The sequence below is a fragment of the Carassius carassius genome, chromosome 32, assembly GCF_963082965.1.
Source record: "Carassius carassius chromosome 32, fCarCar2.1, whole genome shotgun sequence".
Classification (NCBI taxonomy): domain Eukaryota; kingdom Metazoa; phylum Chordata; class Actinopteri; order Cypriniformes; family Cyprinidae; genus Carassius; species Carassius carassius.
In genome coordinates this window covers 9259894-9286401 of record NC_081786.1, presented here as the reverse complement: position 1 = coordinate 9286401, position 26508 = coordinate 9259894, and the positions used below count along the sequence as shown (strand labels likewise).

Below are 26508 nucleotides of genomic sequence, written 5' to 3'. Positions count from 1 at the left end.
TATTTTTGGTCTTGACAGATTTACAATGTTTCGCCCCTTACGCTGTTACAAAACACAAAGAGGATAGCAATTCATTATTTCTGTCACATCATAATCAATTCAAATTGTGGGCATTATTAAGGCAGATGTATGAATAGACCCATACTGCACAAATTTTAACCCAGTGGATGCTTCTGTCATTATGGAGGAATTGTCTTTGTTAGGATGTATAAATTATTTTTCAGCGCTGTGGTGGTCTATTGTCTGGCTCAGACAGGGTCTTAAACAAGGGGGAGATACTCATACATTTTGCATGTTAAGAGACTTGATAGCTGTTGTATTCTTTCTCTGCCTCTTTCTGTTCTCCCTCATTCTCGATCTTTATTATTTAAAACCATTTCATTGTTAATGAATTCTCATTAATACATCTATCTATCTATCTATCTATCTATCTATCTATCTATCTATCTATCTATCTATCTATCTATCTATCTATCTATCTATCTATCTATCTATCTATCTATCTATCTATATCTAATCTGTCTGTCTGTCTGTCCTTCCGTTCGTCCGTCCGTTCGTCCATTCGTACGTTCATCATAAATTCTGTGTTATCACACTGCAGGCATACATATAAAAGTTTGTTTATTTTTGTTTTATTTTTGTATGTTTTATTTTTTATTTTTATGTTGCTTATATCTATGAGCTGATTAAATAAGTGTGGATTTCCTTTAATAAAAACTCATTTTTACTCTGATCATACTCAATCGCATACTCAATCGCTGTTTTCACAATTACCCTTCATTTGCTGAATGATGATATAACCGTCTACATTACTACATAATCTGCCCACATATTAACATAACACATTATAGTGTTTGAAGCTTAGGAGTTTTGAGTATATTTTAATATCCAAAGAAATGTGATTCAGTGCCTTTGTGTAATAATGAGCTGTTTTAATGCAAGGTCAAAAGTTGCAATATATAAAATTCTTTGTAAGCTTATATTAAGCAATCCTATCTACACCTGATGTTAGCAGTCTCTGATTTGAGACCAGCAGGTTTTAGGGATTGATATGGAAATTTAGATTTATTTAAACAAGTAACTACCTTTTTTAAGACTGAGCACTGGCTGTGGCATTTGTCAATCTAAAATGCTATTCTGTGTTTCTCCTCAATGAATGATTTAAGGGAATTCACTGTTGGCACAATGGGCTTTTAATAAAACTTGACTGTCTATGAAGAAGAAACTTGAATATTCATTTGAGACCAGATATATGACCAGAGAAAAAGAGCTGTTGCCTTCATATTTGCCAAAAACTTTAACACCTACTGTACAATGCACTTTTGATTTTTGCACTGCTCCTTTGTTGATCCAGCTTTCCATAGATGGGAATACAAAATTTTTCTACCTATAGTTTTGATAAAACGTATGTGTTCTGAGTCACCCGGCATTCTTTGGCTGACAAATACATGGAGATATCTGGGTGCAGATAATTCAAAGAATGAGTAGCACACATTGTTCATTTACACCAAAAGAGGTAGGATATATAGGATAATAATGTCTTGGATATTTACAGTAGTTTGCTACCAGGTTTTTCAAAAATAACTCTTAAATATCTAACATTTAGTGCCATGGACCAAACTTTGACAAATCTTGTGCTAGTTCCATTGTATGAGACTGGTACGTTTAAACATTGCAAACAAAGTGATAAAATCCAAAAATCCAAAAAATAGTGTAAAAGCCAGCCTATCAGATTTAAAAGAGTAACATCACTGCTCTTAGTGGCCTATTGAAACAACAAGCATGGTTTATGTGTATTCAGGGCACTGTCACATGAAGGCAGATGGTTTGGAAATCTTTCAAGATGCTTTGAGACGCTGACTGTATCCCTCGACTCGTTCTGTAGCTTCAGCGGTTCAAGGATTGAATCCAACAGGAGCCCATGACAATACTTGTTTATAAGCTTTGGATGTGTTAAAGTTTGAGTTCTTGTCAAGTGTTCGGCCAGTGGCAGCTAAAATCACACTTATGAAGCTTTTTACAGATCAAAGTTGAATTATTCATTTGTTGATGGGAATGTCTGAATATAGATAGGAGAGTGCTACTTCAGACCGATTCTTTTTGGGATCAAACAGGTCTGACTGTATTTGTTTTTGTGCCCGCAGGTCCGGGGCATTGTGAACCTGACTGATGTCCTGTCTCCATGCCAACCGAAATCTCAGGTCGTGATAAACCTAAACCCTCCTGTCAGAAGGTGACCTCTCTGCCCCAATCCAAGCTCTACAGGGTGAGTGACCAGAATTAATGCCCATATATTGAAAGGTAGTTTTTGTTCCCTTCTTTATTTTTTAGCTCAGTTTTTCTTGCTGCAGTTTATTCCTCTGTTTTGAAATTGCAGCTTAGGTGAGTCTTTGAAAATGGCAGTTAAATTAATTTTGATAGGGAGTAATGATTATGAAAATAACTGTCTGCCTGAGTTCAGACAACTCTCTTTCTGCTGATTATTAGTGAAGGTCATATGCGTTCGATTGAAGGAAATGTCAGTGAGGGAGACTTTTTGTAGAATAATTTAATCTTTATGTTCTTAAATCTCACTTTGTTTTTCTTTACATTAAAAAAAAAAAAAAAAAAAAAAAATTAAGTTCTTAAATGTATTTAAAAGGTAAGAAATGCTGAGAGAAAATTTATACACATAACCTTTCAAGAGTTTGAGGTCAGTGAGATGTTTTTGACACATCTAAAATATAATTATTATTATTAAAAATTAAAATACAATTGAATCATTCTAATCCTAATCAGTCCTTGGCAAATAAAAGCATTAATTTCTTTCAACAAAAAATTAATGAATGAATAAAAAAGTCATACTGACTCCAAACTTTTGAACACTAGTGTACATTTGTCAAAATGATTGAAGTGTGTAAATACTCTTTGGTGCCACTGTGCTATATCTTTGTGTCCATATCTGGTTCTGCGGTGCTCAGGAAAAAGCATACGGTAACTTTAATGTGTTTTGTGTTGAAATCCAAAGTAATGATTGCTTTCCCTGTCAGAAAGGTCTCTCTCTCTGTCTCTCTGCGTGGGTGTACCAGTTAGCAGCTTGACACTGAAATCTTTGGAGCTTAATTATGGTCCTGTCACATCTGAAGAATTAAACGTTTCGATCGCTCACCGTAATCATTGAACATGAACATCAAAATCGACCCAGCATTAACACCATCTGAGGTGCATGACTTTACATTGAGCGACATATATGTGTGTTTGTGTGCTGGATGATAGTAATAGATGAGATTTATGATGGATATGGATCGCTCATCATTAAAATAGCCTTTTGCTACCTAAAAATGACAGTGGCTATGTTTCAGGAATGGTATTTGATAATACTTTGATGAATATCATCGCATTACAAGATTACCATATTCATATCCCGTGGTATTTGCTACTTCAAGGCACTTAAAAGAAATATTACAGCAGTTCATGGCCATAATACTGTTAGCTAAGCTGTTGAAGTTTAGTTTGGTAGTGTAAGAATATTGCAGCCTGATATTTAAAGTCTGTTTCTTGGTGTTTTTTCAGTGTTGCTGTGTGTTTGACTCACTCAGATAAATGGTATTTACTTGATACACTCAAACAGTAAATCAGGGATTTTTATAAACAGTCACTGAGAGCAAAACCGTGTCACGTCCTTCCATATTATCAGTTTTGTGTTGTCCTGCAAGTTGAGAATTAGACAGTATTGGACTGAAATTGTGTTGATTATTTGTGGTTGGTTAGTCAGGATAAAAGGACACCCATTGACTTTGTAGGCAGCTTCCTGTTCTTTCCCCGATCAGCTTTTAGGAAACATGATTAGGGTATAAAATAAAAGGGGACACTTTCTCAACATCTCTTATCCTCTTCTGCTGACCAGCTGAAAGATTCAGCCAGATTATTTTGCTCATTTTGATTAGATCCAAATCAGTTTTAGAGAGGTTGTGTTATGTACACATTTGATTTGGATGAATTGCTTATTTATGAATTTAAATGACCAGTGCAGTCTGTGTATTCACAGACAAATCAGGGGTCTGTCAAGATGCATTCAGTGTAGTGTCACTCAAAAATAAATGATATACAAGTAATGCAGAATATGAATGTATTTATTTATAAGCAGTGAGGTCAGGCCAGGTTTCTAGAAAACAGTCAGACTGTTTTCTGTGGTTTTAGTTAGGGCTGAGTGATGTATTTGAATGTCTCTGATGGGTCTGTTACAATATAAAATCTATTAAAAAACGCTGTTCTTTTAAATATTAAACATGAATAATAAATAAATAATAATAAAAATAAATAATAAATGAATAATAAAAATATAAATAATAATAATTTTTTTTTTTTTGGAATGGCTGAATTTGCCACCACAGGAATATATCTATTTTAAGAACATATTAAAATAGAAAACAGATATTTTAAATAGTAATAATGCTTCACAATATTGTTGATATTGTTTTATTTAAAAAATTTTTTTAACACTTTCTGCAAAGATGCCCTGTGTTTCAAACAGATAAGACTGACATGTATCAGGTTTTCTGTAGGATTAAGGCTGATGTAAGTTGTGCCTCTTTTGCCTCCAGTTACTGACAGCACGGAGCGAAAAACCCCCAGCATTGCTTTTCATATCTGAAATGAAGCTCTGCCATTTGAGCACGTTCTCACTTGATATACACAGACCTCCTCCGTATCTGTCTGGATTCTCCAGGTGTGTGTGTGTGTGTGTGTTGGTTGGTTCATCCACTATCAGAAATTAATTAACACTCTGAAAGGGGAAGACTGGAGGGAGGTAGAGAGTGTCCAGTTCTGAGAGGAAAAGATGGATTGCGACGAGGGGAGAAGTGCAATAGAGCAAAAAAGAAAGAGGGTGGTGAGCCGTTGATGGGCGAACGAGTCTGCGATGGTATTTAATTGGCTGCTTGTACAGGCTGCAGGGTATTGTACCTGCCTGTCACAATAACACATCATAGAGTAAAGTTTAAGTGTGTGAGGCTGCATATATGTGAGTTTGAACATGTTATCGGCAAACATGACACATAGAACTGAATTTAAAGGAATAGTTCATTGAAAAAAAAAAAGGTTCTCTCCCATATATTGTTCCAAACTTATATGACTTTCCTTTATCTGCATGTGAACATTGTCTTTTTAATATTTGTATGTACTATAACGGTATTTGAATTAGCTTTTATTTTCAGTGAATTATTTTAATTTTAACTGAAATTTGAATAATTTTGTTAAGCGCTTTTCTCATTTATTTTTTTTTTACATTTCTATCTAGCTTAAATTTATTTTTATTTAGTTTTATTGGTATTTTAATTGAAAAGGATTTTTAGTCATTTTTGTACTGTTATTTCAGCATTTCTGATTTTTACGTTTTTCATCCAGCATTTATATTTTATTTCAGCTTTGTTTTAATTAACAAAACCAATTTTAATAGGTTCAGTTGACAACAACAACCTGTGAAACAACACAAAGGAATGTAGAATTTTTGGGAGTGAACTGTTCCTTTTAAAAGTCAACATTAGGGGTTTCACCATCTAGAATAATTCATAGTTTTCATAATTTAGAAACATGCATGTTTTAGTAGCTAATCATACTCTGTGTGGTGTGTTATTCACTGTCATTCTCTGTGTTACATTGTTCCCCTGACTGATCGTGTAAAACAACTACCATCTGAATTCCAAGTTTTCTGAGAAGCTGAAAACTCATTTGACTCTCTCTCTGGTTGATTGGGTTCAGTCATAACCAACTTTATCACAGAAAAGCATGCATAATGCCATAGTTTTGCCCCACTGGCCCAAGGCCACGTTCACTATTGAACCTCATGCTTCTCAGCCAATCACATCATAGCATCCTCCTAAGTATGACAGGGAGAAAGTTTATCCCCAAAGACATTACGTTACTACACACACACACACAAACACATGCATTGTGCCACCACTACCATGATTCCATAAAAAATGATCACCACTGTTGAAATGGGTAATTATGGAAAGAGGGGAATAATATTGGTTTATCTATGTCAGTCACGCTTGCTACACTCTGTCTTTTGGCTTCGACAGGAACTGCAGCACAGAGTGTATGCCAGGAATGCGTTTCTAACAGAGCGGGAGTAATCACATTGAACTGCCGGCCTGCATGAGTAAATAGCATTGAACACAGTGTGCTGAAAAATTGTGTTGACTTGACGCCACTAAATGCCTCCAAACGCTTGGATTATCTAACGGTAATTCTGCCTCTTGCAAAGATCAAGTCTCATTTATCAGTGTTTAATAATGCTGTACTGTATATCATGGTAGACCAGATTTTTACATTTTCGGGAGAAAATGAGTCAGTGGCGCTCACCACCACAATGCTGCCAATGATGTGTGGTTTTATTTTTACTTTATGATTGTTTGAGGTGGTTGTTTACTGGTATAACCCATAAGTGCTTAGCCAAAGTGTTTTTTTTTTTTTTGTAGTTTCAGATATGACCCAGGTTCCTTCTTCAACATAAGTCTATTTGACCAAAAATATATTTCATTAAACAGTATAGTATATATTAATATACTGCATATATTACCTTAAATAGAAATATTCAGCTTTATCCAACTACCCTGTTGCTGGTTACTTTTAACCATATCATTCTGACTCTTGGCAGGCAGACAACTAAATGTAATAATTTTTTGTATTTTTTATTAAGTATTAAGTATTTAGGTTTAGCAATAACTACAAGCCAATATCTGCTCAAATTAGTAGATTTTATTTGATTTTTCATTGTGTATATCTAGTTCAATGTTAGATTATTGCTAGAAATTTGTATATATATATATATATATATATATATATGGACTATTTGTATATATATATATATATATATATATATATAACCTATCGCAATGAAATGAATGACATGAAAGTAAGGTCACACCATCACAGTTGTGCCACACCATCCAGCAAACTTTGAAAAGCTCATTTGAATATTCTATGACGACTCACTGAACAGATGGTGGAAGGCGAAGTTAGATTATTCGTTTGAAATGAGAGACAGACAGACAGATAATGGTACGTGCATGTGTGTGTGTCATAATAATTGAAGTTTCTTGAGGCATAGAATAGGATCTGCTCTGAATAGCTCATGTTTTGCCTCCAGAGGTAAATTCCTCATCTTCACAGGTGCTTTCACCTGCACCTGCTATCTTTTCATCCACTTGGATGGATTTCAATGTCCACGTGTCTCTCTCTCTCTATATATCCTTTTTTCTCTATTCACACTCTCAGTTCATCTGGACTGTCATTGTGCACACACCATGGCAGGTGTTATAGTGCAGGTGAAAAAATTGTGTGTGTGTGTCATAAAATCTTTAACAGAAGGCCTTCTTTGTGTGATGTTTTTCAAGTTTGTTCAATAAATCCATCACTCAAACTACATCAGTTCCATGCTGCTCTTTCTCACTCCGTTAAAGTCTAAACCATTTTATTTAACCTTTGTTTGACGTCACTCCTTCCTCCTCCCTTCACTAAAGTTTTTATCTTTCTGTTTTGTCAAACAGCTGCGGTATTTGGTAATTAAGTTGAAACACTTTGTCAGAGATCGCAGAGCACAATTTGACAGACCGAATCTCCCCCTAGATGCTTTCCCTTTTGATCATCTGAGATGTGAGATAACAGAATTTCACAGAGCACCGGCATTGTGACTTATCAAGATACTGCGGTTTGAGTTAGTTGAAAGGGATCAAACATTTCATCCGGGGTCTCTTGGTTCATTTCATTCTTAGGGTAAACGAACAGGTCAGTTGAGCTGATGTTGGATTGTTTCAGGAGAATTGACAAGCATGGAGCAGTGTGTTTCAAACGTGTCCTTGCTGAATAACGGTATTAAGGTTTTTTTTTTTTTTATGTGTTTCTGCTTTCAGTTCTTATAGTGCAAACCCTGCATCAGTCCCATCTGACAGACGGAGGATCCCTGTCCTTGTAATATAATATTAATAACAGAAACTACCATATTCTTGACAAATGACACAGTGAAAGACACAACTGCTGAAAGAGACCGTTTCAGGTCACTGCTTGAGAATGAAATGCCTTTACTCTGTGCAAATATCACAAAGGTTCACTGAGAAAAATGCACTCGATCCATCCACGTCCTACATCGGTTTAGTGAAAGATGGAGTTTCTGTTATTTCTTTTAATGTATACAAGAGGATAGAAAAGCAGAGATGATGGCATGTAGACAGATTCCAACACTGGATTGAAAAACTTCAATTCATTTCTTTCTTTTCTTGATAAAATCGTGCAGTGAGCTAGTAAAGTTATTACATTTTGGCACCATGGGAAGTCGTGGCCTAGTGGTTAGAGAGTTTGACTCTTAACCCTACGGTTGTGGATTCGAGTCTCGGGATGGCAATACCACGACTTAGGTGCCCTTGAGCAAGGCACCAAACCCCCTACTGCTCCCCGGGCGCTGCAGCAGAAATGGCTGCCCACTGCTCCGGGTGTGTGTGTGTGTGTGTGTGTGTTCACTGCTGTGTGTGCGCACTTTGGATGGGTTAAATGCAGAGCACGAATTCTGAGTATGGGTAACCATACTTGGCTGTATGTCACGTCACTTTCATATAATTGCAATTTTTTTTTTATCCTGAAGTAGTAATTGGAATAAATTAAATTTAAACTTACTCTGGGAGACAGTTGATTTAGCCATTTTCGTCAATAATTCTGTACTAAATAACTCATTCTCTCATTTCGGTTTTATATTGAATTAGTTGCTGAATGCTTGTCCCCACCACAGCCACTCATAAACAGATGCTTCACACTCGCTGCACTTCAATCTCATTATATATTGTGCTTTCAATTGTTTTTCAACCTGGGTTTGGCTTGAGTGCAACTCATGTTTTTAATAAGCATTTTAAATACCTCTGGTATTTCATTGTATTCTTCTTATGATGTGTTATGACAGTTTATCTCAAACTGATTGACTGTAAGCGATTTGTCTTAATTTCAGGGTAATTTTATACGAATCGGTCAAGCCTTGCTGAATATGCTTTGACAGTGATGCAGCATTGTTATAGCGCTTTCCAAGGTAACAACTTCAATTTAACCTTATTATCGTTAAATCTATCATAAAATGCCATAAGATGTCTAAATCAACTTGTTGTCATGGAGCGACAGACTAGTTGTAATTAGCCTAATGACAGAAAGGAAGAGACCACAGTGGAAGCCAGACAATTATCGCATTATGCTAATGTGAACTAAGACCATAATGGCAACTAGCATTGAGTAGAAATATCATTGTTTCCTTCTAAATACCTCTGACTGACATTAAATGTCTCCCAGCCATAATGACTGCTCTTCAGTTCATTAATCCTGACCACAACAACATTAACTTTCCCTGCTTAACCAAGGCCTTTTTTAAGGTTTAAGTAATCTTGGAGACTTGATGTCAAGCCAAACATTTCCAGTCCAATTTAACAAGGTGTGAATGCACTGAGAGAACACAGTAAGTGTTTATTATTGTAATTCATTATTATTCAGTGCAAACACACCTCCTTTATATGTAATTTTGAGTCATTACAGATTAAACATTATATGCAAAACCCATTTTATTTAAAAGAGGTGTTTGTGTACATTTCCTTTTAATTGTGATTCATCAAATAATGATCAATTGATAGAGAAAAGCATTATAAGCATGCATATATCCAGAAGTGTAGATATTTCCAGTCATGTTTCTAGATGTCTTACAGTCCCAGTAAAGTATGCCATATATTGGTAGTCTGCTGCATTTTTCTCAACCTAGCACAAAAAATTGCCGGAAAGGTCAGATATTGCACCATGCACCAGAATTACTCTTTGCATTTGTGCCATTGCAATTATTTGTATGCTTCTTTCAATCAACTGGTCAACAAAAACAATGCATCCAGTGTGTGCAAATAAACATCTGTGATTAATTCTTTGTGAATTTTCTGAACATTTTATATGTGACAAATAGCAGCTATGAGCTTATCTGTTTATCCAGAGTCATGCATCATTCAAGCATAAATAATGGATGCAGCAGGCGGAGGTTGCATATTGTGAAGAGGATAATTCACTGAGAAGATGTTTAGTGTGATGAAAAGACCCTCTTCAGGGGACCCCTCTTTTCACATTCATCTTAGATTTCCAAGAACCCCACATATTTATGTTTTTACTCATGATGACATGATGGCTCGGAAAGGGTTAGTTATTGCCATAATCACATGCCGTGTGAGTTACAGATGTTTATTATAGATTAGTCAGACATTCATCTTTGTGAGAGCTGTGACTTTTGAAAAACAATTGTGTTTTGAGAAATAGTCATCTGAGAAAATATGGCACAGGGATGAATTGTGGATCTGCACTGCGATCTGAAAAAGGTATACTATTACACTGTAAGTCATATGATGTAAAGAACAGCCCCAAAAGGTGTGTTATGACTGCAGTTTAAACACGTCATTATACAGTATCGTCATCTCTCAACTTTTGCTTTCGTTCAAAAACGTCTGACGAAAACTAATGCTTTTCATTTACAGTGCTGCCTTTTGGAAGGAAACCTTTAAAATCCTGAAGACCTTAATTGATGATTCTGGCTTTAATTAGTATAGCCTGTTTTAGTGATCACATCAATTCTTTACAGGCTATGCTAATCTATGCCAGAATTAGCAATGCATGTGGGATGGACTTACTCTTCACTTATGGGCGTCACTTTGTGTTAATAAGTGGTAAGGACAATGGCACCAAAACAAATATTGAAGTGTGTGTGCTATTTGACGTGCTGGTCATGGCAGTACTTAATGCTGATGGCTTAATATTAATTAGGTTATCCTCAGATATTTAAATAATGTTTCACAATTTTAGTGTTTTTACTGTATTTTTTATCAAATAAATGAAGGTTTTATGATCAATGGGCATAAAATACAGTTCTTATTCTTTGGATATTATATTATATTATATTATATTATAAATACAAATTGATGAAGTGGTGTGGACATGTTTGTCCATGCAAAAAGTTTTTCCACTGTCATTTCCATTCTTTATTATCTTATCACTGTATGATGTTATCTCACCCCAAACTTTTCAAGCTGTTCTTTTCCATGCAGTGATGGTGAATGGTGGAAACAGCAAGATTTTCTTAAGAATTAAGAACGGCACAAATAATAATATCACTTGAAGCAATCGTCTGATTTCAGAAGACCTGGAATATAGTTCATTAATGATTAGAATAACTTTAATCATAAAAAAAGTGTCCCTCACTTTCATTGTATGGAAAATAACAGCTCAGTTCTCTTGCTAAACGTCTTCTTTTTCAGAAGAAAGAAAGTTGTATGGGTTTGGGACAACATAAGTATATAATGACAGAATTGTCTTTTTTTTTTTTTTTTTTTTTTTTGGTGAACTAGCCCTTAAGGATTTTTTCTCTCTCTTGCTCACTGCACATTTTACACCCTAAGATATTAAAAGTAAGCATTTACACCTCACTTAAAGAGCTGCTATGTTCCACACGTCCTGAGGGCCTTAATCTCATTCAGTGTCGGTATTTGTGTGATTGCCAGACCAAAATTGTACAATACCACCAATAAGAAGGTCAAAGCCAAAATATAAAGGCATTTTCCTTAGTGAGATGTCCAATCCATTGTACTCGTCACCTTATCAGTGGCCCGAGATTAGATACTTTTGTCCACTGACCAGAAACATGACACAAAGAAGACCTCATACAGAAAAGAGCTGTGTGTCATCACCTGTCAGATGGTAATCTTCATGCAGTCCTGACTCAATGTTATAGGGGCGGCGAAGAACGTAAAAAGAAAAAAATTGGGTCAGGCATCAGCCCTGATCTAAGAGCATTTTTCGTTAACCTAGGAGGTCAAAGGTCATCAGTTTGGTGAATGGCCATTGGAAAGTAATTTAACACAACACCGCACCTTTAGAGAAGTCATTATCAGTTGTTGGAATGATTTCTGCGTATGGTGGGTCGATACCTCTGTGGCGTCCCTCCAAACTTGTGTCATGCTCCGGTGCACTTGGACATGTTCCCAACATGTGTGTGGAGTAGCTTCACATTCCAAAACAGCTTTAGTCCAGTTGAATTTGTCAAAATCAAAAGGAAAAAGTGCCAAGTCTCAAATATGCATAACAGTTTGTTATTCTTTCTTTTTAAGAGTAAAATAATATATTATTTGTACTGTAAATGTTTATTTGTTCATTCTGCCTTTTTATTCGCCCTCTGTAATCTCTCTCTCTTTTCTTCACATTAACCTTCCCTGTGGCACTTATGAGAAATCGTCTTGGGAAAGGAGCCATAGTCCTAATTACTTACCCATGTTTTGTCCTTTTGAGCTATTGACAGGTGATATTAGGAGACATTCCCTTGTGTACCTGAACCCAGATCAGCTTTACGGCCTCATCACATATCTGAGCTAGACAGGGCTGCTGATCTCAGATCAGTCTGAAATTTCCACCTCTGCCCAGTAACAGATTGGCATTTGAGTGGCAGAGCAAAAGGCCGTGAGCGTCTGTAGGCAGCTGGTATACCCCCCTGGCATCCAGGTCTATGAATGTTAATGTGGCGCTGTAAAGCCCACGGGTACCAGATTTCTCCCCAGTGGGATCACCCAAATTTACATACCCCGTCAGTCATAATATTTCCTACTTAAAGGGATAGAGACCTAAGCTGGCGTGGGCTGCAGAAAAGAGGAATAACTCTTGTGTTTACCAGGATTTTATAAAGGGAATTTGCATTTCACTGCAGGGCTTATGTCGTTAAAGGGGAGTTATATCATGTGAAACTGAATTTCCTTGCTCTTTTGAGATAAAAGAGTTCATTTACTATGGAAACACTGTTACTTTCAGAGCTTAAAACTCCTTTCCCAGGCCAACAGGTCCATATTTTGAAACAGAGCTGCACTCCAGAGTTCTTGGATTTCCTAAAGTCAGAAACCTGAAAACATTACTACTTTTCAAGAGTCATAATTTGCCCATCATGATGGTTTTAATACTAAAAATGTAATCAAAATGATCTCCGAACACTATAATGATATGCAAATGTTTGCCAAAATATTTGTTGTTCCTGACTTCATATCCACTCCCTGTATCCATTTAAATGATCCAAACATTAGGAAAAACTTTTTTCTTTCCTTTTTTTTTTTGTGTCCTGAATCTGATAATGTATTTGTAATTGCAAGGGTCAGATAGGCTGGAAATATTTATATAAAACAAAAACTCTGAATAGCATAATAAGCAAGGGGGAAAGGCATGATTTGATTCCTTGAAGAACTGAAATTAAGTCCTCTTCATCTATGTTTTATCACTTGTCCTGCACACTATGACTGGCTTCTCAGCTTCAGAGAACCTATCAACATCTTTTTCTCTTCTCTCTCTAAAATAATTCCTCAAATTTATTTTCGTTGCTCATAAAGTTGTTAGTGTTTGAGTTTAAACATGTGGCAGGTCTTATTCTTTCAGCAGCCAGGTCTCTAAGCAGTCCATTTCATCTTCCTGGAACTGTTTCTGCATTCAGAACTAATTAAGGGTTTCATACAAGGACCCGTTTATTTGCAATTTCAATTTATTTATTTTCCTTCTCAACTCCTTGGAAATGTATATGTGCTCATTTTTATTCCTGGCAGGCTGTTAGTAGATGCGCTGGTGTCTTCATTGCTAAGCTTTTTTTTTACCTGCCGTGTAAAGTCTGGACTTCTGTGGATATTATGAGCTGAGGAGATTTGAGGTGTTGGAGCATGTTAGCCTTATGGCTCTCTGTGTGTGCCTGATTAAAATCAAGATAAGCTAACAGTGTGAACTGTGAAGTACACCCTAGGTTGCCAAAATATAATGGACAGGACAAAGCAAAAAAGAAGAGAAGAATTTGTATTTGTTTAGAATTTGTTTCTCAGTTTGGTTTTGGCTTTGTTATAAATTTGAAATAAATAATTGCAAATAAATTTAATTGAAAATTGAAATGTCATTTCAAACTTGTGGGACTTCTCTGAAAACTAATGTTCTTGTTCTTTTACATACAGATGTTATAAATTAGAAGCTTTTAAGCTCATAAAAGATGCAAAAGCATAATGAACCTGTCATAAAAGTGGACTGTACAGCTTTTGCGCTGAAGTCATTATTCACAGGCTGTGTTATTTCTCATTGACCTGTTAGTGTCATCATTGTGTAAGAGAACTGAGAACCGAATCAGTCCAGTTCATTATCTCAAACCTATTTTATCAAGTTTTTTATTAACTCATTATTCAATCTGTTTTCCACACAAAGCTAAACATTGTAATAAGAATCTTTGAGAAGAACTCATTTGTTGGCCTTCTCTTTGAGTCATCTCTTCTCTACGTTGAGAAATGCTTTCACTTTGACCTGACTTAAGGCTGCCTATGTTTTTATAAAAACAAATCGGATAAACTTTGTTCAGCAAGAGCTTCTATAACTCTTTGTTTTCAAAGTTTAATTTCATTTTATTTTCCTCGAGAAACCCAATGCTCTTGATACAGACCGTATTACATAAATGATTGGCAAGTTTTCTATGCTGAGGTAATGTTATTAATTTCTTGCTATTTTAACGTCTGTGAAACACAGAGCTGTATTTACTCTTTCTCCCTTTTTGATCCCGTTATAATGAAATATAAAGCACACAGCAGAGAAGCAGCCAAAGCTTATGATTTGTGACATTGTAGTTCACTTAAAAATGAAAATTCTGTCATAATTTGACTCAATGTCTAGAGTCAGGTTGCAAAAATAATAGAAAAGCACCATAAAGGTGGTTTGTACAACAAGTCTTCTCTTCTGTTGTAGTTTTTTTTTTTCTTACAAACATAGCTCATAATTTCTCTTAAAAACATTCTCAGCACTTATATCTCAGCCTAATCAAGTTGCCTGTTCAGCTCTGACTGTGAAATTTGCTAACCTGTGCAGTGTTGACAGACTCTAGAGTCGATCATCAGAGTAAATGAATGAAAGAAAAGAGCATTCTAGCTCTGAGTGCATCTTTCAGCACTTTGAGGAATGGCTTGTAATTTCCTAAGGGCAGAGTCATTACAGCACTCCTGGTTGTCTGGGTTTGATAGACCCAGGAATAACCCCACTCATGGCTGTGGAAGTCTCCCATCAGCAAAAGCTCTGTGTTGTCTTCAGGAAGTGTGTGTGTGAACGTAGATGCCCAAATCCCACAGCTAACCATTTGTTTGTTTGGTTGTAGAGGTCTACGGCAGCAATCACATTATACGATCGGAGTTATTTTAGGGAATGCAAACAGATGAATTTGATATAATAAACTTCGGTCAACTTGCAAGTTAAGGTGAGGTTATTTACTATTGCTCTGTGAAATTTCACAGGTTAAAGAAAGTGGAAAATGATGTGACAAAATGATGAAATAAAGATGCAAAGCTATTCTGCTCGCACCAAAATATTCATTGCTGCAATTACCATTAAAATGACTGGGTTTTGAGCAATTCTATTGAATTACCGCAAATGATCTACATTGCAGCTAATTCTGGCTAAACTTGGGCAGGAAGTGTTATTTACAGTCTTCATGACTGGTTAATTATTTGCAGCATAAACTAAATACAGCTTACTCACAATACCTATGAAGTTAACGGAAAGAAACATGAATATTCTCGTTAACCTGTTAATGAGCACCTTTCAAACTTGATGCCAAACTTTGGCAAATCTGTTTCATCCTACAAAGTGTTCTGGGCAGTTTGGGTTCCTAATTGACCATACAAGAGTTTCTTTTTCCTACTTACTTCAAACTGAAGAGTTCATTTTTTCTCTCAATTAAGAGCCAAATAAGGAGAAGAAAAATACAGCTGGTTAATGTCAAGCAGGAGAGGTGGAGGAGTGAGAGAGTGAATGATCGTCTGTTATAGTGGACCACAGAGGTTCTGTGTGTGCCAGATTCTTTGGCTTTACATCGTCATGCAGCCTGATAAATACTTCACACCTGCAGTGAATACTGCACAGAATCAATCATCAGTCTTTTGAGAAGGAACAAAACAGAACGTTTCTGCCGCAGCTGCTGCATGTGTTTATTTGGAAAAGAATCAGATCCCTTTCATAAGTCAGAGAGAGTGTGAATTGTAAATTTTAGAAGAAAAGTTTTAAAGAACATTCTAGAGGCATGATGCGTTATAAAGCAGTATACTGTATCTCCATTCTTGGAATCAAGTGTGAAGATCTGAAACAGGAAATGTGAAACTGACCGTCAAATACTGGCCAAACACCTGACAAATACATCGAGGAGACATCCGTGCCTGAGTAATAGAGCAATTCCAGACATTCTTGTGCTTTGCCAGAACCAAGATCAAATTGTAGACCAAGCATTTGTGACCACTATCAAAACAAAACAGTCAAAACTATGTAGTTTGTTTCATTTAGTTTTATTAATCGTCATGTAGTAAATTGTGACTATTGTAATAAAATCTGGAACACGTTGTACAGCCACCCGCTGAGAAGACATGATCCAACTGGTAGTTTAAGGTTTTGACATACTATAATGTAAATTATATCATATCAGTATGATATCAGTCATTATGTCCCAAAAATCTGGAACCTATTAATATTAGGCAAACGTTGAGTAAAGTTACTTTTCTTGAATTTCACAACAACAACAACAACAACAGTGAATATTATAAAAAAATCTTGAACAATTTTTTTTGTGTATGTATGTTTAAACTTAATAATAATAATAATAATAATTTGATTTCAATATTTACCATTATTATTATTACTATTATTTCCATCTTCTTTAATCTGTTGCATTTCACTGTTTTTATATTCTGACCAGCATTTTGTATTTAAACTATATTATTAAATTATTATTATTATTATTATTATTAATGTCCAACCATGATTAACATGATCTAAATGTTAAATAACTTAACTATCAGATCCAAATGAGAAAAGATGAGTATACAATTAACATTTCTTTTCAGTTTTTTTATTTTGAATAGAAGCCAGCCAATCAGATTTCTGCCAGATCTCGGCACTGCTGAACGGCAGCCACTGTTTACGACAAATGCGAGAATCGAACTGAAAAAAAAAAGATTTTTTGAGGACTGCAATGTAAGATAAGGCTGCTGCCATCACTAAACAGGATTTAGCAATGTCTCTGACCTTATGTGTTTATTTTTAAGGGCAGATGTGATTTGCTGTGAGCCTGACAGAACGTACAAAAACAAGTGTGCTGATTCTGTTTGCACCTCTTTGAATTCATCCTCCATAATCTACTAAAAATGAAAAGTGTCCTCTTCTGTCACCCATAGGTTGGGTCCCTGTCCTATAGAACAGCACTGTGGTTAATTTAGAGTCCCTGGCAGTAAATGTCGAGCATGGTCATATGTCTCTGGGTAAAGAGGATGGATATAAAACACTTACGAGTGTGGAGCATTCCTGCTTAGTAACCCTGTTTGTTGTTTGAATCTTTCCATTAAGTAGGAATGGCTAAAGTCAGCACTGGCAATCAATCATGCCTGGTAATTTAAAAGTCTTTTTTCATAGCATTTCTCCTTTACACAGATTGCAACGATCTGTCAGTATGTTAGAGAACTCTTCCTGCACATTCATTCCTTTAGTGAATTACATCAGTAGCTTTGAACTAGATAACATTGATGCAGCTCTTATCTGAATGAAGCTTTACCTGTTCTCTCTTTTTTTTGGTCACACTTCCACTGTTATTTTAGACTTCTCAAAATAGTCTGTGAGGTCTGAACTAGTCTGAAAGCCAGCGGTATCATCGTATTCAGTTCTATCCTCAGTATTCATTGAATATTGATCATGTCTGACAAAAACTGATTAATAACAGTTCATTTGCTCAGTGGCACATCTATATCATTCCATTGAGGACAGTCTCTCTCAAGTTATTAATCTCAAGACTATGAGCCATTTCTACGACCCCACTGTTTAGCTCAGGCTCATATTAATAAATCTGATGCTCATGTCTAAACTGTGGCTCTGGCTATTGACAGATCACCCATCATGATGTATGTGCCTGCCTCGCTGAAGTAGGTCCCAGTGTCATTTAGATGTATACTGATGGCTTGTGAGCGTTTCATCTCTGGCACCCTACCAGACAGCATCTGAAACAGGGCATATTGTACAGCACTCTGAGAGAAATATCTCCAGCAGAGCTGAAGATTATGTCCCTGAAAGCCGTACTATGTCCAATGTGGTGTAGAATTTGTTGACTGGAGGCCTGAAAGGGAGCCAGATGAGCTTTAATCTTGCTTTAACTAAAAGTCTTTAAAGGCTTTTGGCATACATTTCAAGTTGTTTGCTAGTCTTGGTATAAAAATAAACAGGCACAATATCTGAAAACCTCTGTACTCTGAGGCTGGTCTTATTTTAACTACGGTTCAAAGATTTCGGGGTCGGTAAGAAGTCTTTTATGCTCACTAAAGCTGCTTTTATTTAAAAAAAAAAAAACAGTAACATTGTGAGATATTTTTACAATTTGGCCTGAATAAGACCAAGCAGGGTCGAAACATTGCCTTTTATCAGAGGTGGGTAGAGTACCCAAAAACTGTACTCAAGTAAAAGTAAAAGTACTTCTAGAAATATTTATTCAAGTATAATAAAAGTACTAGTCTTGAATAGTTACTTGAGTAAGAGTAAAAGAGTATCGGATAAAAAATCTACTCAAGTAGTTAGTTACTAGTTACTTTGGGTCATATATACTGTACTGAGCCTATTTTTATTTAGATATATAGATAAAATGTATGTAATGTATGTGTGCGTGTATAAATGTATATATTTCATCAGCCTTTACTCCAATTTATGTAATTTATTATAAAACCCTGTCTGTTTACTTAAGTAACAGATATAGGTGTCATGCCATAACATATTTTTAATACGGCTGACTTTATATTAAATGTGAATTTAACATTGAAAGTTAATGTGATATAAATATTGCTACTAATCTTTCATTGTTCAGAAAGAGAGCAAATAACATTTACATTATTAAAGATAATTTTCACTGACAGTCTAGATTTCAATCACTCTCAGAAACTCCCATTAAAATCACTGAAACTGTTAACACTGTGAAATCAATATCTTAATTAAAGATTCGTACACACATCTGCACTTTGTTGTTCCTGCGAGAGAATTCGCCAGAAAGAGGTCTCCAGTCAGTGAGCGAGTGAAGGAAGCACCGGTATTTTAGCGATGACTCATCGGAACACCTCTGATTGGCCAATGCTTTAATAAGCTCAAAAGAATCATGTGTGATTTGTAATGCGCAGCGCTGTATAAACGCATCTATCTCTGGCTAAGCGCCAGCAAGCAATCACAGATCTGAATTTAGCAGCTGATAATATGACTCGCTGAACGTACTTGCACAGGTGTGATTGTATTAAAATTAATAAAATCTTAATCAGCTATTTTTTGTCTTTTGGAAGCTGCATTCAACTTGACTCCCCTCTGTTATAAGCCACACACGTACAACAAACTAATGTCACAGTGGTATCGTGTACTGTAATCGAATGTAGCCCAAGTTATTACCTGTTAAACAGTAGACAGCACACGCGGTGTTCATCTAATAAGGATCTCCATCGCTAGCAAATAATAGCCTTTGCAGATTTCAATTCAGTGCAGTTCCAGCCACGTTTTTTTTAACGCTCTTTCTGTTCTTAAACGTTACAACTCCGAGTGAACCACTTCAGATGCTCAGCACGTGCGGCAGGGAACTGAACGACTCATTCAAACTGATTCATGAACCAATTCACTCGTTTGCCAATTGGTTTGATCAAGCCTTTGAACAGAATTGACTCAAAAGAATGAATCATTCGCGAATGGGCATCGCTCATTGCCCAGAGAAAAGTAGACGGCGCGTTTGGAATAAACTGAAGCATTATAACATTTATTGCATTAAGATAAAGTAACGAGAGGAGCGTAACACACAGTAACGAAGTAAAAGTACAGATTTTCCCCCAAAAATTTACTCAAGTAAGAGTATAAAGTACCCATCTTTAAATATACTCCGAAAAGTATTCGTTACCCCAAAAAATTACTCAAGTAAATGTAACGAAGTAAATGTAACTCGTTACTACCCACCTCTGCCTTTTATTAAAGGTACCTTGTGCAAAAATTGAGGTAAAAATATCCAAAAAATGACCTACACGCATCAAAAGTATGAGAAGAAATAAGGCCGATGATGTCATTAAAAAAATGTAAAGTTATAGTGCTGCAGAGATATCAACCTTAATTAGCAGTAGTGTTACGACAGGTTTCGTAATACCAGTTTCGGCCATGGGAGGGGGTATGCGGGCAACATAACCACCAGCCAACCTGCAATACACGAATAACTCGCACGGCTTGTGGGCTTACCTGAACCTGATGTCAAACATGTGGAAAGTACAGCCCACTACTTCATTTCAGTTCAGGGAAGAGAGCGGAAGGATGACTTAAGCCCTTGGCAAGAGACCACCACCCGCTACAGGGAAACAACCGCGCTCGGAATCACAAATCAAATCCGATAAGAAAAGGAGCCGAACCAGAGTAAACATCGGCACTGCTTTCAATCACTGGAGACAACTGATGGACCTGAAAGAAATGAGGTTCGACACCGAACTTGCAACATTTCTTTTGGATTGGTAAGTTAGATGCTGTTAGTATTTCGCTAGAAGTTTGTTTTATATGTTTGTGTATTTTTTTTCGGGAAGTTATAACATACAAATGTATCGAAGGCTGTTCTATAAACGTGCTAATGTTAGCGATGGCTAACCGTAGCTGCGTTTGATAATTAGCTAGCTATAACCAGAGGTGGAAAGAGTACAAAAATATTCTACTCAAGTAAAAGTACCATTACATTAATGAAATTTTACTTAAGTACAAGTAAAAGTACCAGTCTAAAAAATCCACTCAAGTAAAAGTAAAAAGTAGCTCATTTAAAATTTACTCAGAGTAAAAATTACTTAGTTACATTTTAACAGTGGGAGGGAGTCAAAAATGGGACAGACCAAGGGTGTCAAACTCAGTTCCTGGAGGGCCACAGTCCTGCACAGTTTAGATATAACCCTAATTAAACACACCTGATCCAGCTAATCTAATCATTTAGGTTTATTTGAAAACTACATGATATGTGTGCTGGAGCAGGGTTAGAACTAAACTCTGCAGGGCTACGGCCCTCCAGGAACTGAGTTTGACACCCCTGGGATAGGTCTATTAATCTCAAACTAGATGTTTTTAATTAAAGGAATCAGTTATTTAGAATAATAAAACATTTGGGCTGTTATCTGGCAAATCAGTATCAACAAACTCATCTTTTCAATACAGAGGAAATGCAAAAGCTTCATCGGACGTGGCATTTAGATGTATTACACTGTTTAGTGCAGGACAAGAATGCATTTAACCTGCAGTTACAAATGCATGAATAATGTTTTGATATGCCAGACATAAAATGTTGAATACTCATTTGAAATTATAAAAACTTAATTATAAAAAAAAAAAAATCAAAAGATACTTTAAATGTGAAATTAAAATGGCCAGTATGTGTCAGCAAGTCACTGTTAATAAGTGAGTCATTGCGATTGAACCAAATCATTTAAACGGTTGATTCATTCAGAAACGAAACACTGTCATGTTGCTCAGAGATGCAAAATTTTGCTTTGGTGGCTGTGTTTGGAATAAATTTTTGTTGTAGAAATAGAGCAAAAACAATGGCAATATGGTGTCTAAAACGCAAGTCTCTTAGTTTACTGTCCTGTTGTAAAAAAAAAAATATATATATATATATATATATATATATATATATATATATATATATATATCAGTGGCGGCTGCTGGTCTTTCAAAGAGGGGAAGCTCATTTTCGGCCTACATTATAACCCTCTGATGGTCTTCATTTGTAGTGACACTCGGGGTCTTTTTGACCCCAGACAATAACATTTCATTTTGTAATAGTAAAATATTAAAATTTTTTACAAATATAATTTTACTCTGTTCATTTATGTTTTTACTAAACTTTGTACAGTTTTTGGAGGATTTAAATCTTTTACATTTCTATAAATAAATAAATATTTATTTAAATAGGCTTTTTTTTTTTACAAAAAAAGAAAAAAGCATTTCAGGTAAAATTCACTTCATAAAAGACCCAGATTTCTAACTTTCATACATGGGGATACCATGGATAATTTTATAAGGTTTAATGTAAGATTTTTGCCCATTTTTGGGGAAATTCAGTGTGTGTGTGTGTGTGTGTGTGTGTGTGTGTGTGTGTGTGTGTGTGTGTGTGTGTGTGTGTGTGTGCGCGCGCGCAGATTTTCAATCTGTCTTAGTTACCAATTTAATTTTGTGGTGGTTCTGCATTTTACAAATATCAAGAAATATTGCCGCAGTTTGTCTTTCGAATACACTTGAGAAATCCGCGATCATGGGACTGAGCGTGAAACAGCTTCACCGACTTCTTATGGTGCAGACCGCTGTCAGTCAAAAGGAGATCGACAGATCCTCCAATCATCACGCGGAAGCCCAGTCTTCATTCACCTCCAGAGACGCTGAGCGTCCGTGGGCGGGACATAATCGCAGCATTTATCCAATGACCGTCTAGCTTCGGAGCACTGAAAAAAACTGTTCAAAGCAGCCCCATCGAAGTCAATGGACGCTCGGCTTCAACAGGGAAATGCACTGTGACGCTACGGGAATGTATGAGAAGAAAATCGAGTCAGCCGACATGTAGCTGATTAACACAATACATAATACACAATAGTACATATTTGACCGTTGGTTTTTTTTTTTTTACAATAGAGGGGAAGCTGAGCTTCCCTTACAGTCTTAAAGAAATCCCCACTGATCTAACTATATATATATATATATATATATATATATGTGTGTGTGTGTGTGTGTGTGTGTGTGATTATGATTTTTAGAGGACAAGACAGCATTCTTTGTGTGATTTTGATTCTAAATGATTTTGATTGATTTCATTCTAAATGCATTTCAACAGACTGAATCACACAGTGAAAGAACACTCTAAATGCGCGCGTACATCATTAAAACAACAATTATGATATTATCGCAGACAATATATATCGCACACTCCGCACCAGTCTTTTTGGCTAATTTGTGCAAAACCTCTTGCTAAAATGTCAAAGCATCATTTTAACCACCAATGCAATGACGCAATTATTTAGCTCACCTCTATATGCTTACGTGGGGTTGATGTCTTGTCGAGATTTTATAAACTGCTAGTTTGGTCTCCCTAGGCAAGCACAGCATAATAGAGCATACATATGGCCAGGGGTTCACTTCATTTCCTTGAGTTCAACTTCAGAATATGACGGGGTTTCGTTTTCAGCGGTGTCTGCACCACCACTAACGCCTGTTTTGTCCGTCTGCATCTTTCTTGTGATTTTAGCGCCAGTTTGCCCTCCTGCCCATTATTTACTGACATAGCTTCCAGGGAGCGATTTTTTTTTTTTACTCAGTAATTAATGTGTTTTAAAATGTAGCGAAGTACAATACTTCAAACAAAATATACTTAAGTAAAAGTAAAATTACAGATTAAAAAAAATACTTTAAAAAGTAGAAGTACACAAAAAAGCTACTCAATTACAGTAACGCGAGTAAATGTAATTCGTTACTTTCCACCTCTGGCTATAACTTACCCATTTTTTTATATCATTAGTAACCTGCTCTGTCTAGTCTGTTGGTCTCCGTGTCCTCTTTGCCTCGTGGTTTTTCTGTACGTGTGAAAATTGATGTGTGGCGTGAAAGCGTGTGAAAAGAGTCAATTGCGTGTGTCTCACGGTGAATGCTTGAGAGTTGGCAGCTCTGGTTACGTTGGTTGGCGCTAGCTTGGTCAACATCAGCTGTCTGATGTTGACCAATGATGTTGACAGAATGCTGTCTGTCAAATTAATTTTATTCAAATAATGTGTATATACAACTCAAAATGTAATATGAACAAAACGAATAGGAACATATTCACTGGTAAAGGTGAAGGGGAGTAGCTTGAAGATGTCATGTTTCAAAATCACTTGACATCACCCAATGTTCCTCTGGAGGCAAAACGTCCTCTTATAGCAGCGGTTCTCATTTCCAGTCCTCGCGCCCCACTGCTCTGCATATTTTGCACGTTTCTCTTTGTTAACACACCTGATTCAGATAATCAGCTCGTTAGAAATGAATTCCGTGCATGAACTGTTTTTCAAATGTTCATTGCTCCCTACTCTCTGAGCAGGGGAAATCTGTTGAAGTTTACCTCACATCGAAACATTCATTCACTGATTTGTGCTGTGCAGCGTCTTTAAACATGGACAACTGTGACATCATATACCTCTGTAAATCAATACAATTTAAACTCACGTCTTGCACACTTCAATGCAGTTTGATTGGAACATATAGCTACGTTCACTTCGAACTGGAATCATGGCTGAATATCCTGTGATGTCCACTTCGCAGGGCACTTATGTTCGAATAGAACAAATGTCTGAAGCGCTAAGAGAAACGTTCAAAATGTGCAGAGCAGTGGGGCGCGAGGACTGCAATTGAGAACCACTGTCTTATAGGCTTCGGCTATGCTCTAAGGTTGTTGTGAAGGTAGGGGCGGAGCATAGAGACTATGCCATTTCTCGTTTGTTACTCTAGAGTAGACCAATTCACTTTATTGAGGCATACTGCCCCCATCTGGTATGGAATGTGGAGTATGACTTGATTTGTTTGCCAGATATGACAGATGGCACCTTTAAATATGGGAGTTAAAAGCAGTGTTGCGGACATTACATTTTTTCACTTTAATATTTTTACAATTTCAAATGTAATTTACTCATTTTATATCAAAGCTGAATTTTAAGCAGCCAAGAAACATTTCTTATTGTTAGTAATTTTTTAAAACAGTTGCACTGGTTGATATTTATTTTATTTTATTTTTGATTGCACATGCTGTCTGCATTGTTTTAGTATAGGAAACAATTAACAAAATTCAACTGAATTATGCAAATACAGTTCAAAACAAAAATGCTTTTTGAAATGTTATTAACCTTTGGTTAACCTATTATGAATGGAAATTTAACATAACAAAGTTGAAGATCTGAGTAATCATTTGTCATTGCATTGAAACATGCCCCACAGGCCAGTCTTTTATCTTATTCGCTGTATGTGACTTTTACACTGTTTTGAGGGACAGTTAGCATTAGCATTCATTACTAATGCTAGACCTCACAGATGTCTTCTAATCATGATTCTGTGATGCTCTCAATGTTGATTTGCCTCATTACTTGATTGACACAACTGTTTCAGTTCCATTAAAGCATTCTAGCATCTGCCAGCATGTCACTGTTTAATCCATCAATCATGTTCATCAATAAACCTCGCCTCACTGTTGGTGATGAGCAGAGGTCAGAGGCTGGTGTTATGTTAAGTGTTTGCATATTTATTTTTTTGGAACAGTGTTCAATAGGGAATAGGAGAACAAGATAGATGGGAGACATTCCTATTGAATTAATGGATTTTTTTTATTATTATTTGCTCTGTTGACTTTGTTGTAACTCTTGAGCAAGTCTTAAAAAGAATATCCATATTTCATACTGTACATTCAAATTTGGTGTTGTACTGATTTCTAATTTTTTATTTTGGCAATGGCATGAAAATAACTACTGGCATATTTACATCAATCAAAATTGTAATATTGTTGCATTGCTTTCCTAATTGAAACATACTACGTTGTTTATGGTTAGGACACACTGTAAGCTTTGACTAGCTTATAGCATAAATTATTAAGTTTCACCATCTAAAACCCACTAGAAACCGGTATAAGCTGGATTTGCCAAGCTTTGAAGAAGACAAAGCCTGTTAGTGCTGTACACTGACACTTGCCAGTGTGAAATTCTTTTCTTTTGTTACAGTATTATACAAAACATAATGAGTACTTAAGAAAAAAGTAACTTCTATAATTGATAATGTCTCTCTCCTGAATCCGTTGAACATGAAACAGATATTTTAGACATGTGTATTCACCTTCAGTTAGTCCTGTTGGCTCTGAATAATGTCAATATTTAATAAAAGGATTTGGAGTGATGAAATTTCATATTCTATTATTAATACACTTCATTCACCTTATAATAAGGAAATCCTTTGAAGGAATGTGTCTGAGGAGGACCCTTTCCTACAGTTTTCGAAGACCGCAGCATATTGCTTTCTCTCTGTAGCACACACTTGCTCACTCTCTTTGTGCTGACAGGAAACAACAGATTCGGATTCTTATTAATGCAGAGTGATGGAAAGAAAAAGACACCGTGAAAGAAGAGTCAGGCACTTCATAATGTTAGGTTTAGTGGAAACAATATTTCACTAATTGAAAAATGGAAATTGATGCAGGAAATATGTAATGTACAATTACCATTTGATTTTGTTTCTGCATGATGTAGGGAGTTCAGGGTGAATCGTAATGAGCTGCCACCATATTTCAGCCTATCTTAAAGCCTTTGCCTTCTGTTTTTTTTTGGGTCCATTTGAGAGAGTGGGTCTAGAGAGAGTAAAAAAGAAAGAGATATTGCATGCATTTAAATTATATGCACTACTCTTTAAAAG

At 36.1% G+C, this 26508-nt stretch overlaps 1 protein-coding gene across 5 annotated transcripts in view; it reads left to right on the top strand.

Annotated features, from left to right (window-relative positions):
- chrm3a (cholinergic receptor, muscarinic 3a) overlaps positions 1-26508 on the top strand; it is a 96258-nt gene that overhangs the window by 30602 nt on the left and 39148 nt on the right. For 3 of the 5 annotated variants that reach the window (XM_059520137.1, XM_059520135.1, XM_059520136.1), the window contains 2 exons: positions 2145-2266; positions 4584-4708. In XM_059520137.1, the coding sequence (XP_059376120.1) occupies positions 2183-2266; positions 4584-4708 (209 nt within the window). In that variant the 5' untranslated portion in view covers positions 2145-2182. The remainder of the gene's footprint in view (positions 1-2144; positions 2267-4583; positions 4709-26508) is intronic. The other 2 variants (XM_059520138.1, XM_059520139.1) reach the window with 1 other exon arrangement.